This window comes from Humulus lupulus, chromosome 7 (genome assembly GCF_963169125.1).
Source record: "Humulus lupulus chromosome 7, drHumLupu1.1, whole genome shotgun sequence".
Lineage (NCBI taxonomy): Eukaryota > Viridiplantae > Streptophyta > Magnoliopsida > Rosales > Cannabaceae > Humulus > Humulus lupulus.
The window spans coordinates 123,443,835-123,460,738 of NC_084799.1; the positions used below are offsets into that span (position 1 = coordinate 123,443,835).

Sequence of the window (16,904 nt, forward strand, 5' to 3'; positions counted from 1 at the left end):
ACCATTTGTTTGAGGGTGGTAGGCTGTAGCAATCTTGTGCTTCACACTATATTTGGCTAATAAAGCTGCCAAAATCTTGTTCACAAAGTAGGTGCCTTCATCACTTATAAGCACCCTTGGAGTGCCAAAACGTGTGAACACATGATTATGTAGGAACTTCATGACCACCTTAGAATCATTAGTAGGACATGCCACTACTTTAACCCACTTAGAGACATAGTCAACCGCTACCAAAAGATACAAATTTCTGAATGATGGTGGAAATGGCCCCATGAAGTCGATTCCCCAAACATCGAACAATTCAACTTTAAGGATGCTATTCAAGGGCATTTCACTCCTTGCGAAAATGTTTCCAACACGTTGGCAGCGGTCATATCTTTTAGCAAATTCATGAGCATCCTTGAAAATAGAAGGCCAATAGTACCCTGATTGAAAAACCTTAGCGGCTGTCCTTTGCCCACCAAAATTTCCACCATAAGGAGCTGAATGACAATGCTCTAGTATGCTAGAAACTTCATCCTCAGGCACACAACGCCTCATGATTCGATATAAACATTGTTTCTACAAATAGGGCCCATCCCAATAATAGAATCTCACATCATGAAAGAGCTTCTTGAGTTGCTGCCTATTCAAATCAGGTGTTGCAAACCACTCACCAAATAGTTGACAAAATCAGCGTACCATGGTGTAGTGACTTGGTTTACAACCAACAATTGTTCATCGGGGAATTTCTCTTTAATAGGCCCTTCATTTCGCTTTTCACTTCCAGCTTCAAGTCTAGATAAATGGTTAGACACTTGGTTCTCCGTTCCTTTTCAATCCTGAATTTCCAAGTCAAATTTTTGAAGAAGCAACACCCATCGAATAAGTCTTGGCTTAGCATCCTTCTTGGCAATTAGATACTTTATTGTTGAAGGATCAGTGTAAACCACCACTTTAGTCCCCACAAGATAAGGTCTAAACTTGTCAAAAGCAAACACCACCGCGAAAAGCTCCTTCTCGGTAGTGGTATAGTTCAATTGAGCATCGGCTAATGTCTTGCTTGCATAATAAATGGAATGAAAAACCTTCTCTTTCCTCTGCCCAAGTACGACACCCAAAGCAAAGTCACTAGCATCGCACATCAATTCAAAGGGAAGAGACCAATCCAGGGCTACAATGATGGGTGCGGTGATAAGAGCTTTTTTCAAAGTCACAAATGCTTCTTGACACTTGCTGAACTCAAATGCTCGATTTTGCTCAAGTAAAGAACAAAGGGGCTTAGAAATCTTTAAAAAATATTTTATGAACCTCATATAGAAGCTTGCATGTCCCAAAAAGCTTCTAATCCCTCTGACTGTAGTAGGTGGTGGCAATTTTTCAATGACTTCCAACTTTGCTCTTTCCACTTCTATGCCCTTGTTAGAAATTCTATGACCCAACACAATGCCTTCATGAACCATGAAATGTCATTTTTCCCAATTGAGTACCAAGTTTGTTTATTCACATCTAGCCAAGACTTGCTCCAAGTTAGCCAAACAAGTGTCAAAGGACTCTCCAAATAATGAAAAATAATCCATGAAGACTTCAAGAGACTTTTCCACCATATTTGAAAATATCGCCATCATACAATGTTGGAAAGTGGCGGGAGCATTGCACAACCCAAATGGCATCCTTCTAAAGGAAAAGGTGCCATAAGGACAAGTAAAGGTAGTCTTCTCTAGGTCTTCTGGCGCGATGGAAATCTGATTATAGCCTGAATACCTATCAAGGAAACAATAAAAATCCTTTCCCCCCAACTGATCAAGCATTTGATCAATGAATGGCAGCGGGAAGTGGTCTTCCCAAGTAGCCTTATTCAGCTTCCGATAGTCCATACAAACACGCCACCCCGTCACTTGTCTTGTGGGAATCAACTCATTATTTTCATTAGCCACCACCGTGACTCCACCTTTCTTAGGAACACACTGAATCGGGCTGACCCAAGAACTATCTGAAATTGGGTAAATAATTCCATAATCAAGCCACTTAATTATCTATTTTCTAACCACTTCCTTCATGATAGGATTAAGCCTTCGCTGCTGCTCAACAGAATTATTACAGCGATCCTCCAACAGAATTTTATGCATACAAAATGAGGGACTTATACGCTTGATATCCGCCATGGTCCAACCAATGGCCCTTGTATATTTCTTCAAAACAGCTAGTAATAAACTCTCTTTTTCAGCTCCTAACATGGCTGAAACAATCAATTGCAAGGTCTCATTATCTCTCAAATAAACATACTTCAAGTGACTAGGTAAAGGCTTCAACTCTACTTTTGGTGGCTCTTGAATAAAGGGCTTAGGAGGCTTAAAATTCCCTTCCGACAAGTTCAATGACTCAAAAGGCCTCCTAAATTTAGCAAAGGGCTGCTTTGACTCCACCCATGTAACTTGGCTTTCTTCCTCTTCACTTAAGTCTTCAAGCTCTTCAAGTGAACTCACCCCCACTCCATCTTTAAAAGCTTCCTTGTGGAATTTTCAGCGACAATAGACTCAATTACACATAGCCTAGAACATTCCTCAATCTCATCCGTAAACTTCATAACGTTAAATACATTGAAAGTCACTTGTTGGTCATTCACCCTCATAGTAAGCTCCCATTTTTGTACATCAATCAAGGTCCTCCTGGTAGGTAGAAATGGCCTACACAAGATAATAGGAACATCTCTATCCGCTTCATATCAAGAACGATGAAATCAGCTGGAAAAATGAATTTATCAACTTGCACAAGTACATCTTTATTTTTTCCTTCTGGGTGTTCCATAGAACGATCCGCTATTTGCAAAGTGATTGTGGTTAGTCTTATTTCTCCAATCTCGAACTTCTTGAAAATTGACACGAGCATCAAATTAATACTAGCCCCCAAGTCACAAAGTGCTCTACCAACGTCTCTACCACCAATAGAACAAGGAATTGTGAAGCTGCCCAGATCTTTCAATTTAGGAGAAATTTTATTCTTCAATATAGCACTACAACCATCAGTCAAAGCCACCGTTTCAAATTCTCCAAGCCTCCTCTTCTTAGTTAAAATATCCTTTAAGAACTACACATAATTGGGCATTTTCTCCAAAGCTTCCACCAACGGTATATTGATGTGAAGTTATTTCAAAACATCTAAAAATCTATGGAATTGACCATCTTTTTGCTGCTTTTGAAAGCGTTGAGGAAATGGTGGAGCTGGCTTGTTCATAGGCTTCTTTGTAGCATTTTGCTGAGAAATTGCTGTAGCAATTGCTTCAGGATCAACATTTGAAAATTTTGAATTCACAGCTTTGTCTCCCTTGTCCACACTACTTTGGATTGAAGTGGGCTCACTGTTTCTCTTACAATTCTCCTCAGTCAATTCTAGATTTTTACCTCTCCTCAAGGTAACCGCCTTGCAATTCTCCTTACCATCTTTCCTTGGGTTTTCGGTATCACTAGGCAGAGTGCCTTGTGGTCTATTCCTTAGCTCATTAGCTAGCTTCCCTAATTGAATCTCTAGGTTCCTCAAGGATGTTGCTTGGCTCCGAATCACATCATCATTCTTGGCCATATATTCTTTCATTAAACTCTCCAAAGATCTTGATTGAGACACTTGAGGATGATGTGGTTGAGCTCTTAGTTGTTGTTGAGAAAACCCCGGTGGATATGTAGGCTTGTTTTGCATTGGTGCTCCGCTTGAACTAGCTCCTTGATCCCCCATGAGAAGTTTGGATGCTGCCTCCACCCCGGATTATAAGAGTTCGAATATGGATTATTACGGTTGGCATTTTGATTCCCCACATAACAAATCGAAGTGGGATTCGAAGGACAACTCTCAAATGTGTGCCCATATCCACAATAAACACTACATCAGCAACTTGTCCCATAGCAGCTGGTTGTACCATTCCCCCCAAACTCATGTTCTTGAGAATGTTATTCATTGAAGAAACTTGAGCGGTCAAAGCTGTCAATGCATCCACTTCAAGTATACAAGCCACTTTTTGACTTGTTGAGGCTCTAGCATTGGACCATTGATAATTGTTGTTAGCTATCCTCTCCAAAATCTCATAGGCTTCATTGTAGGACTTAGAGAGAATAGCCCCATTAGCTGAAGCATCCAACACCATGCGAGTGGAAGAATTGAGCCCATTATAGAATGTTTTCATTTGGATACAATGCGGAATCCCATGGTGTGGGCATTTCCTCAATAAATCCTTGAATCTCTCCTAAGCTTCACAAAATGATTCATCTTCCAGCTGCTGAAATGACATGATTTCATTGCGAAACTTGGAATTTTTGGTTGGAGGAAAGTACTTCATCAAGAAATTTTCAGCCAACTCATTCCACGTAGTCACCGAGTCGGGAGGAAGGGTGTTTAGCCAAGATCTAGCTTGATCCCTCAAAGAGAAAGGAAAAATTTTCAACCTTAGGGCCTCATCACTCAATCCTTGTAGTTTGAAAGAATCGCTCATCTCCAAAAATGAACAAATATGAAGATGGGGATCCTCAGTAGGCAGCCCAATAAATTGACCCACTGTTTTCAATATTTGGAACATAACGGGCTTTAACTCGAATGAGGGTGCCTGAATTTCAGGCCTAACAATGCCCGGATTAAGCTCATTAAACATGGGGGCATCATTCTCCCTTATTGCTCTCTCTCTATCATTAGCCATAACAATTGCGTTAGTGACATTATTAGCACCCTCAACTCCTTCAACCTCTTCAACCATATTAAGGTGATTTTGAGCCCATTGTTCCCTTAGTCTTCTTCTAACTGTTCTTTCGATCTCAGGTTCAAAAGGAGCTAGTTCAATGTCTTCTTGCTCGTTCATATAGTAAATCACCTGAGAAACACACAAGCGCAAGCAAACAAAGTCAGCTCATGCTTCCATCATCCGAAGTATGAGTCAAGTGACGAATGGCTTTTATGTTCCCTCTTTGATCACAGCGTTATGTAATAAGGCCGGTGTTCCTTGGGATGAGTCTGAAGACAAGGTGCATCCATTACGCATCATTGATCATAATACCCTTGATCGATTGAAGGGGAAAACCGCTGTTCAAGTTAATGATCAAGGCCAATCTTCTACTCCGGCCCCTATTCCTCCTCTGAATGATAGTAGAAGGACCACTCAGCAACGCTTACAAGCTTTGGAGCAAGAGGTTTATTATGGTCGACTTGATATTCGGGTGAATACTCAGCATATCATGGATCACAACCAGAGGTTTGTCAAATATGCAAGCTATCAGAATATTTGTTACAGAATGGATCAGGTTCATTTGAACGTTGATATGTCTACATATCCACCTGCTCCTGCTTGGTTGCAGCCATACCCACCACCGGTTCCCATGCCTATGGTGCCATATCAGGCCCCTGATGATGAGGATGTTGCTGGAGTGGCAAATATGGATATTCCTGAGGAGTGATGTGTTATAAGGGAGTTTTTCTTTTTTTTCTCTTTTCACTTTCTTTTCTATTTTCCTAAGTACATTGAGGACAATGTACTGTTTAAGTGTGGGGGGGGGGGGGGGGGGGAAGAAATTTTATGTTTTGTGTTTTGCTCCATTTGTTAATTTTTTGTTCTTTTCGTTTTATTTAGTGTTCAGTTGTGTTGGTCTTGTTGAAAGCATTGGTCGATGATGAAACTTTGAATTATGCTTAAAGTGATGTTAGATAATGAGGAATTTTTGTATGATTTGTGTGCTTGACCCCTATGTGAATTGCTATTTTGATTTATGTTTTTTTTTTCATTCCATGCACGATTGAATTCACCACTTAAATGTGTTGGAAAAAAATTTATGCTTGTTGAAATTTTTTATTTTTTTTGAAATTCCAACCACTCTAGAAATCATTAATCAATTGTTTGAGGCGAAATCATAAGTACACATGATTAGGAAGATGATTAAGGTAGTTCTTTGGATCGTTTGAGCCGTTCAAGCCAACCTATTATATGATAATCCCTAGTTTCCCATGTTTGAGCCATGATGACTATTTCTTTTCTTCTATGAACTGAAATTTTTGACCTTATACTTCCTTGAAAAATATTTCTTTTAGTAACCCATTACACCATGGTTATATATATGATTTGATCTTGTGGGATGGTTTGTTGTGGGATGGTTTCTAAAAAAAAAAAGGGAAATACTTATGGGTTATTTGTTTCGTTGTAATTGGTGTATGATCTCTATTTCTCTCATTGGAATATTATGAAAAACAAAAAAAAAAACAAAACAAAAAAATGATTTGCAATGAAAGAAAATGTATATATGCAAATTTTGCAAAAGTATAAGTGTGGGGGAAATAGTGAGATCATTATGAAGAGTAAAAAAAAAAATAGGTACTTCTTGATTTGTATGGAAAAATTTGGGGCAAGTTCAAAGAATGAAGTTGATGTATGCTATGGTGTGATTTGAGCTTAAATGTATCTTTCTCAACTACCCTTAACCTTAGCCTTACATTACAAGCCTATAAAGACCTTTTGATTTTCTGATCATTGTGTGTTTATATTAGTGGAGAATGATTGGTTAATGTCTATGGAGTGGATGCTTTTCATTGAAAAACATTTTGGTATATAGGGACTGATTTAAAAGAAAATGATTTGGCAAGTATGGATTAAATTCGATGCATTTGAGTTGGTGTTGTGATTAAGTGCTTAGTAAATTATTCTTGAAAATCAAATGGTAAGTTACATATGGAGTTGAAATTCTAATGAGTATGAAAGTCTGAATTGTTTTGGCATTACTTATTTGTATGATTCTCAGAGACGTTCAAGCTTTTGACAAGACCGTTGTTTAGTGAGTCTAGATTAGTTTTTTTTTTTTTTTAGTTTTGTTATTGTAGTGTTTTGCTAAGGGACTAGCAATATTCAAGTGTGTGGGAATTTGATAAGGTCATTTTTGTATTAATATTTGTTAAGTTTTTCTATGCTTGGATGGTGTTATGATAGCATTTTTAATAGTTTTCACTAAGTTTTGTGATTCTACAACATATTTTCTACGTTGCGTTTTATGATGATAAATCTGACATTTTGATGGCAAGTGTAGTTAAAATAAAGTTTTAGGAGAATTCAAAGCTTTCAGGATTGAAATGTGGAAGTGGTGGCAACATGGAAGCTTTCTAAGATCAAGAATGGAAGAATTTTGAGGTAGGCCGTGGCTCATAAAACTTAGGCCGCGGCACTTTAAATGGAAATTGCAATGTCAGAATTTTTTCTTCCAGACAGGCCGCTGCCTATGGTGCCAGGTCGCTGCCTGAGGGACAGATTTAGGCACAAATTTCGTTCTAGGCCGCGGCTCACATTTTTTAGGCCGCGGCTCGCGACGTTGTTTTCAGATTTTTTATTTCTTTTTAATTAGAATTTAATTGAGACTATAAATAATTATTAGGGTTAATTTTAGATTAAGTTTTGATTACGGTTTAGAGAGAAAAAGAGACTCTGAAGGGGCTGGAAAGAAGACTACAACGCGACAACAATCTTGTTCATCCATCTAGTTTCTTTTCTTTCCTTAACCTCTATAATTTTAATTATAATTATGTTTGTGATTATGATTACAATTATGGAGTAGATTCTTTTTAGGTTAAGGGTTAATTCAAAACCCAAGACATGAATTCTTGATTATTGATAATGAATATTGTTCTTCAATTTCTCTCAATATTAGATTGTTTTTATTTTTCCAATTGAATGTTATGAATTTTGTGATTTCTTGTTAGGTGGCCAACTAATTAAGGTTTTACATTATTCAATTGCCATCTTAGAATTACTACCCACCTAATAGTTTAGGATTCTAAGTGTATGTGATAAATTGCAATTGATAGTTAAGTCAAAAGAATTGTTGATTGTGATAAAAAATAGAACCTAGGTTAAATGAATTATATGCTTCATTAATTTATTGCCTAGATTAACTTGTTTCCATAGAATTTAATGCTTTATCTAAGTTAAATAAATTGTATGCTTCATAGATTTATTGCTTAGATAAAAGAGTTAATTATTGAGCACTTTGCCTTGATTACTTATAATAGGGAGACTGGGATAATTGACTGCTTCAGCATTATCTGCGGGGTTAATAGTTTAATTGAGAAATTGGAATAATATTTATTATTAGTGATTAGGAATGATTGTCGAGGGTGGAGATTAACCTTTAACTATTTCTTAATATCAAAATATCAATCTTTAATTGCTTTCTAGTTTATGCTATTTAATTTTGAGTTAAAAATCAAAATCCCCTTTTAAGTTTTAGTGTTAATTCTTGAATAATAAAGTGAACGATAGTCCTCGTGGGTTCGACATGTGCTTGCTATTATACTGAAATAATTGGAAGTACTGAAAGAAAAATTATTGTTAAATTTGTGTGGTATACGACAGCCATCAAATTTTTGGCGCCGTTGCTGGGGACTATTGTTACTCTTTGTTATTCAAATTTATTTATTTGTGACTAATTAGTTTTTATTGTGGAATTATCAGGTGTATATGTCTGGTGAAGAAGATACTAAAGAAAGGTTATCTCGGCTTAAACAATATCCCGAGTCATCGTCAGCTTCTCGGTCTTCAAGAATTATTACCGATAATCAGCTCTTTCAATGTCTTGCTCCACAAGATAATACTGTTAAAGTGCCATTACCGTCTGACAACGAATTTGATTCTGACGATTCAGTTCGATCCTATAGAACAATGGCACAGCAAAGGACATTGAAAGAGTTAGCAGCGCCAAATCTTGACCAACTACCACTATGCATCCAATATCCACCGTTGGATGTAAACTTTGAGATGAAATCGGGCCTCATCCACTTATTGCCTTCTTTCCATGGGCTGCTTGGTGAGGATCCGAATAAACATTTGAAGGAGTTTCATATTGTCTGTTCTAGTATGAAACCCGCTGCAGTGCCTGAGGAATAGATTAAGCTGCGAGCTTTTCCTTTCTCCCTAAAGGATGCAGCTAAAGAGTGGTTGTACTATCTTCCACCTGGTACTGTTGAAACTTGCAATGGTATGAAGACTATGTTCCTAGAATGATACTTTCCAGCATCTAAAGTTGGAAGCATCAGGAAAGAGATCTGTGGTATAAGGCAGTATACAGGGGAGTCTTTGTATGAATATTGGGAGAGATTTAAGAGGTTGTGTGCTAGTTGCCGTCATCATCAGATAAGTGAACAACTCTTCATTCAGTACTTTTATGAAGGATTACAATCACTGGATAGGAGTATGGTTGATGCAGCCAGTGGGGGTGCACTAGTTGATAAGACTCCTGCTGCAGCCAGAAGCTTGATTTCTAATGTGGCTGCTAACTCACAACAGTTTGGCATTCGTCAAGATCCTGTTCCACCGCCCAAATCAGCTAATGAAGTGAGCACCTCTAATGCTAATCAGCTGGGTCAACAATTGGCTCAATTAACTGTAGTGGTACAACAACTAGCTTTGGGCCAACAGGTGCGGCCATGTGGAATCTGTCAAGTTGTGGGGCACCCTACTGATACTTGCCCTACTCTAGTGGAGGGAAAAACTGAGGGTGTTAACGCTGTAGGAAATTTCCCTGGTCAATTACGTAAGATGTATTATGAACCATTTTCACAAACTTATAATCCGAGCTGGCGTGATCATCCAAACCTTCATTATGGGAATCAACAACAAATAGCTCCACAACCAACAACAGCAAGACCACCTGGTTTCACTATACAACAGAGGTCTCAAAATAATTATGTACCTAGACCATCACAACCATCGCAAGCTGCTCCACCACTAAGTGCCAAACCTTCTACTGAGGATTTAATCAATGCACTTGCTACAAATACTCTTCAATTTCAGCAAACCACCCAAGCTTCCATCAAAAGTTTGGAAAATCAGGTGGGACAATTAGCAGCATCATATAATCGATTGGAGGCTCATTTGTCAAATAAATTGCCTTCACAACCTGAGATGAATCCCAAGGAGAATGCTAGTGCAGTAACTTTGTGAAGTGGGACGCAATATGATCCACCTAGTCCTCCAATGCCCAGTAAATTGTCATCCAAGCCACTAGTTGATTGCTCAGTTAATGAAGATGTTCCTCCAAAGCCAACCACCCCTACACAACTCAGCCCTAAGCCTAATTTTTTCATTCCACCTCCATTCCCAAGCAGGCTAAAGAAGACTAAAAAGGAAGAGGTTGACAAGGAAATTCTTGATACATTCCGAAAGGTAGAAGTGAATATTCCTCTTCTTGACGCTATTAAACAAGTGTCGCGCTATGCCAAGTTTTTGAAAGAGTTGTGCACTAATAAGCGTAAGTTGAGGGGTAATGAAAAAGTTAGTGTGGGGGAGAATGTTTCCGCAGTTCTTCAAAAGAAGCTTCCACCAAAGTGTAAGGATCCTGGTACTTTTACTATCCCTTGCACTATTGGTAATAAAAGAATTGACCGTTGTATGTTGGATTTGGGAGCCTCTATCAATATCATGCCATTCTCCATTTATGCTTCATTGAATCTCGGTCCACTTGAAGAAACAGGGGTGATTATTCAACTTACTGATAGGTCGAATGCTTATCCCAGGGGTGTAATAGAAGATGTTTTAGTTCAAGTAAATGAATTGGTGTTTTCGGCTGATTTTTATGTTCTTGATATGGAAGATGAATCTATTCCATGCTCCACTCCAATTTTTTTGGGGAGACAATTCATGAAGACTGCGAGAACTAAGATTGATGTGCATGACGGTATGTTGACCATGGAATTTGATGGGGAGACAATTCGATTTAATATTTTTGAGGCTATGAGGTATCCAAGTGATGTACACGATGTTTACTCTCTTGATATGTTGGATATCCTTTCTCAACGAGTTTTAGATTTGCATAATGAAGATTGTTTGGAGGTTGCATTGAGAGAGCATCTTGTGTTGACCGATGAAGATTTGTCTCATGAGATCAAGGATGTCATAACCACACTCAATAGTGGTTTTGACAAGACTTTTAAGAATGTTGAATTTCTTAAATACATTTTTATGAAATATATATGTGCTTCGATGTTAAATCTTCCAAATGAATAGTTGGAATGTGAACTATTCATTTGTGTAATTCTTGTGAATCAAAGATCCAAATAAATAAGTACACATATTGGTGACTCTTGCTTCTTCCTACTTGTTACCTTTTGTTACATCACACTTAATCATATCTTTATTTCTAATCTTTAAATCGAAAAAATATCAAAAATATCACTTGTTCTAATTTTCTCATATTATTTATCTGTAAACTCTATTTATTGTTAACTTTGTTTCTTTGCTTCCTTGTGGAATCGACTATCCGATCTATACTACAACCACCGCTAGTGGAAGTCACGTTTGGGCGTTAAACATTGGTCACCCTAGAATGACGTTGTAGGCAGTTTGGTAATCTATGACATTGAACTTGAGCATCTTCCCCATAGCTTGAGTTTCATCACCATTGGTTACCAAGACCTTGATCGTCTCTGACTGGTGGTTATACTTCCTCGTTTCTTTGAACTTGACCGTTCGTAGGGATCGGATCTGGTGGATTCAGGGGACTCATGTTCGCGTCAAAGTAGTCTTTGCTCGCCTTGTCTGATGAGGCTGCGGTCTAGTAACATGAGCTGCCTACTCGTTCCTATGAGTGTGAGTGGGCTGGTCATTCCTGGGGGTTCATTCTGACGGCATGAAGCTCGGAGTTGAGGTCCATATATAATGGTTTACATTATTGCGATTACACCCATGGGACCTAGTCCCATTGGAGCCACTAGCTCCCCTTCTGACGTTGTGGTCGGTTTCAGGAGGGGTCGATTGAGACATTATCTTGTCAATACGGCTGTTGGTATGGACGAGATGGCTCCTCAGTAGAGCATTCTCCAGTTCAATCGCTCCTACGTAACCCAGATTATTACAGTGGTGGTGCGACAATGAACTGCCAGTGTCATGATGATCCCCATCCTAGTTATGGGGTTGTTTACCAGGGCGACAGGGTAAAGAAGTGTCCTCTCCAGCATGACTGATTGCGTAGAACTCTCCATAATATCTGGGTTTTTTTCGACTCATTGTTGTGCATTGATCATGTTACCACTATTTTGGCTAGGTGAAAAGTTTGTAGAAAATATTGATATGCCTAATTGAACTCTCAGTGAAAGCACCAGTCTATTGACGCAGTTTTTCGCCAACAGTGGACTAAGAAGTCCGAAAAAGATAATTAGGCTTTTTGGTAAACTATAAGTAAATATCGCACACGATTTTTTATGTGGTTCAGTGATTCAAATTCACATAGTCCACGAGTCTATGTTATTCTCTTTAGGATATTTGGAAAAATTGTTTAAGACAATTTTGACATTGTTTTTGCATACAAAGTTCCGTCCCTTTATCAGTCCATTCCCTCTCTATTTACAGGGGTTCAATGGACAAATTTGTGTAGCATTCAATATTGAGTAACTTACAATATTGGGTAACTTCCCAAACATACAAATAAATACCTTAAATACATTTATTGCCTGATATTATACGTTTAATAGGCAAGGGTTACAATATATTAATTATGCATATAAAGTATCAGAGTCTTCAAGGATTCAAGTCTTTGTATTCCATGCGTCGAGAGCGAGCTGAATGCATACTATGTGAGCTAGAGGTTTCTAGGCTAAACCGATCTAAACATTGAGACGCTCGAACTACTCTTATACGACTTGAAGATCTTCCCAAACGATCTCCTTGATGTCTTGTCCACTTGCGGTTGACTCGAGCTGCCCATTTGGGAACTTGTGCCGCATTCCCGAAACTATGAACAACTTCATTAAATTGCTTGCCAACTGTACCGCAAACCAAGGCACATCAGATCATGCTTTTCACGGACAACATATGATCTTTGCGTTCAGTGCGGAGTGATGAAGGCAAATAAAATGTAGATACTAATATGTACATAATTTCCTACCGACAATTTTAACCATCTAAATGTAGTAAATAAGGAAAATTATTATATAAATATATACTTTTAAGTGTCCAATGGTTATGCCTTGTTTTCATATTAAACACTATTAAAGAATTATGTTTACGAGCTAAAAAAACATAAACTAGACTTGATAAAATTAAATTTTAAACTGATTTTGATTTTCATAATATAAAATCATTATATACTATGAAATATAGGACCTATTTGGTAATACTTAAAAAATAGTTTTTCATTTAATTAATTAAAATTTTGAAAATTAAACATAAAATTGTGTTTGGTAATTCTATTTTTATTTATTATTTTTAAAAAATTTAATTCAAATTCTTAAATTTTTAAAACAAAAATTTTTCGCTTTCAAAATTTTTTTAAACCGTTTTTTTCCTTATCTTCTTCAAATTAACACCTCATGTTATATTGCTAAACAAAAAAATAAAAATAAAAGTTATCAAACATATTTATTATTTTTTTTAAAAAAAACAAAAATAATTATCAAACATATTTTTAATTTTTAAAAATAAAGAAACAAAAATAAAAATAATATTTCTATTTTAGTGTTTAAAAAATTCAAAAACAAAAATTTTACCAACATAACCATATATATACAAAATATTTAAAAAAAATACGTGAATCAACAAACAACATACTCTATATATATACTATGCATTATATAATTGATGTAATGAATAAAAAAAGAAGAATAATACTTTTTCCGTGAAGGATATACTTTTTAGTATATAATGAACATTAAGGTAGTGCTTGATAACGTGAATATTTTCATAGAAGAAGAACTATAATCTTGTGAACATTATATGGTTTTTTAGTTTTTTTTTTTTTTTTATTTTGTTCTTTTTTAGCGGGGGAAGGAAGAAGAAGAACATGTAATGGTCACATAGAAGGAAAATAAAAAAGGAAAAGATAATAATTGTATTTAATTGTAAGGAGAAGCTAAGAAGATGTGAAGAATTAGAGAAGAAGAATCGTAAAATGTAAGGTAGAAGAAGACGTGTAAGGGTGTAGAAAAAAGTGTAGATTGGAGAGAGAGGGTAAGAAATTAAAAATAAATAAAACTATTAAAAAAAACTTTGAAAAGGTATGCATTTGTTTACCAAAAAACGGACTACCTAATGACGTGACAGGATTGGACTACACGTAGGATGCACGTGACAATTTTAAGTGAGTATAATCTGCTCGACCATCGACCATAAGAGAATTAGCTCATCAGACAACATAATTATGGACGACCAGCCTAGCCGCATATATTCATTTATTTCCTTTAGACATGTGGTCTTGTAATTACGTATTGATTGTAATTTCCATTATTATTTAAATATGCCTGTATTAAATATAATTAAGGCCCGTTGGTCCATGTAAAACTTCTTGAGCCTATAAATAAGAATGAAATGGCTCAATAGGGGGGGCTTTTGGCTTTTTGAACTTTGGAGCTTCGGAATTTAGTAGGGAGAAAGAGAGTGTTTTTATCCATTACAATTGTATTCGTCTGAGATCTTGTGAAACTCGTGAACCCTAGTTTATTGATCACACTTCTTGGAATTCTACAACAATAAGAACACTAAGTGGACGTAGGTCATTACCACTTGATTGGGGTTGAACCAGTATAAATATTTTGTGTCGTTTATTTTTTCGTCTTAATTTCATCTCATTTTCATCTTATTTTTTATTGTTTTATCTGACTCCTTGTCGTTGACCATTTCGAGGATCAACATTTTGGTGCTTTCATTGAGAGCTGAACTTCAGACTTTCAACAAGATCAAATGGCGAAAACATCCAGAAAGACTAGACAAACTTCTGGTGCCGCACCAACCCAGCCTCTTCCACAAAACGTGGCTGAGGATGATCCACAAGTGGAGTTTGAAGAGGATGAAATGGATTCTGAGACCTTGAGGACAACACTGATTGTTTTGCAGGACGAGTGGGCTAATAAGGAGAATGTGGTTGAAACAATGGCGTTACAGCGGAGAGAAATTGACCGACAACGTCAGGAGTTGAATGAGCGGCAGGCCAACATGGACTGTCGATTGAGATATGCCACTATCGCCCTGGAGGCAGCCATTCAGTTGACCCGGGGGCAACCTGTGCCAACCTCTCAACCGAATCAGCCATCAAGTGCACCACCACAACAAGGTCCACATCCAAATCATCCACAACATCACCACACTCCACCTCAACCGGCAAGCCCTCAGAGGCCAGAGCAACCACCAACATCTCAACAGGATGTTCCATTTCAAGATCCTGAGCAGTAACCACCTTTTTGTGCAGGTCAAGATAATCCCCAGCATCAAAGGCAGAATAGGACCGGGCAGCCTCGCCGAAGCCCTAGACGCCAAACTGCTGAGGAGAAAAATCCATCGAACAAGGGATAGCGTCCTTCTGCTAGCAAAAGACAAGTCGAGTCAGCCTCTGTGGTCAGGGGCCCCCCACGACATAATAATGCCTGGGGACCCACCGACCAACGCAGGCCTCCCCCTGACGCTCGGGACATGCCAACAAGAAGGGGAAATAGTGCGATCAGCTAGTTGCGCCATAGCCAGTCACATTTTAGGGATGGCCATGACTAAAAGGAAGCTGATTCCGGCAGAGGAAATGTTGGTCGAAAGCAAGGAGAGAGGGGTGAAGAACGGAATCCCCCACCAAGAGAAAATAGGCCAACGAACCAGAATGCTGGGGGCAGCCTAGGCAACCTAACGTCTTTGATCGACTGGGTGCTAGCGAGCAAAGGCTTAGGGATGATGACTTGAGGGACGTTCTCAACGATAGACGAGAAAGGTACGACGAGTATGCCCCTCCAGCACCGGTCGCCCCAACAGTACCATGCGCTGTACATGCCCAAATTGATGTGCTAAATCAGGTTGTCCAGCAGTTAGTGGGGAGCCAAACATTCAACATCGAGTATGATCAGAGAAGAGGCACTCCAAATAATAGCGATGGCAGAAACCCCAAGAAAATTTAACATGTCGGTCTTGCCCAACTTCGACGGATTTGGAGACCTAGTATCTTATGTGAATAAATTTGAGATAAAAATGGACATCTAGAAGGTGTGAGATGATGCTCGTTGTGATATATTTCTAGCCACCTTATCCGATACTGCTCAGGAGTGGTTTTTCAAATTCCCTCCTGCTAGCATAGTGTCATGGGAAATGTTCGCGAAAGAATTCTACGGGCAGTTTTACGTTGGTCAAGTACATCCGACCGAAGCCAACCAACTGGTCGAGATACACCAGAAGGAGAGAGAATCCTTGAAGGAATATGTCCAGCGTTTTATGCGAGCTGCAACTGGAGCTAAGACAGTTGGTGATGAAGGGAAAATGATGGCACTTACTGCTGGAGTACGACGCCACTCACTTCTCTGGAATAGTTTAAGGAAGAATGGGGTGAAGAGTACCCAAGAATTTTTGGACCGAGCAGACCGGTACATCAAGCTTGAAGAGGCGATTGCTAACGAAGGGAAGGCACCTGCAGACGACAAGGGGTCAAAGGAAGATCCCGCCAAAGCCGCCAATTGGTCAGATAAACCCAATGGAAATAGCAAAAACAACTGGAAAAACGGTGGAAAAAGGGCGAACCAAGAGCCATCAACGTCTGAGAATAAACACCCTAAAAGTAACAGGTACGAGCCAAGGTTCTCCAACTACACAGCCCTAGTCGAAATCAGAGCAGAAGTGTACCAGGCGACCAAGTTTTGTCATTTTCACAACGACTATGGTAATGACACCAATGAGTGCAACCATATTAAAGATGAGATTGAGTTCCTTATCAGACAAGGACACCTGAGAAGATATGTACGAGCCACTGAAGGTTCTCAGCGAGAGGCTCAAGGAGGCAACGAGCAGGCACCTGTACACCAATGCTCACCCCCTTTACAGCCAGCTCCAGTGGCGGGTACATTGCTGACCATCTGTGGCGGCCCACACCTAGTAGGTGATAGTTGGAAGGCAAGGGAGCGATACGCCCGAACCTTACGCCATGACCAGGGTATTGAAATCCTGAATGTAGAGGAGC

The 16,904-nt window shown here is 38.5% G+C and overlaps 1 protein-coding gene and 2 non-coding genes across 3 annotated transcripts; 1 reads left to right on the forward strand and 2 right to left on the reverse strand.

Annotated features, from left to right (window-relative positions):
* Nucleotides 1–1,478: 1,478 nt before the first annotated feature.
* On the reverse strand, nt 1,479–3,558 carry LOC133792148 (uncharacterized). The gene is made up of 4 exons (XM_062230066.1): nt 3,159–3,558; nt 2,579–2,697; nt 2,081–2,489; nt 1,479–1,972 (listed from the first exon to the last, which is right to left on the reverse strand). Exons 1-4 carry the CDS (start codon nt 3,556–3,558, stop codon nt 1,479–1,481), a joined length of 1,422 nt encoding a protein of 473 aa, XP_062086050.1.
* Nucleotides 3,559–4,169: 611 nt separating this feature from the next.
* On the forward strand, nt 4,170–4,276 carry LOC133793243 (small nucleolar RNA R71). Its single transcript, XR_009874697.1, has one exon. It is a non-coding gene; the product is annotated as a small nucleolar RNA R71 (small nucleolar RNA).
* A 4,740-nt stretch (nt 4,277–9,016) lies between these two features.
* On the reverse strand, nt 9,017–9,123 carry LOC133793325 (small nucleolar RNA R71). The gene has a single exon (XR_009874774.1). It is a non-coding gene; the product is annotated as a small nucleolar RNA R71 (small nucleolar RNA).
* Nucleotides 9,124–16,904: the final 7,781 nt, after the last annotated feature.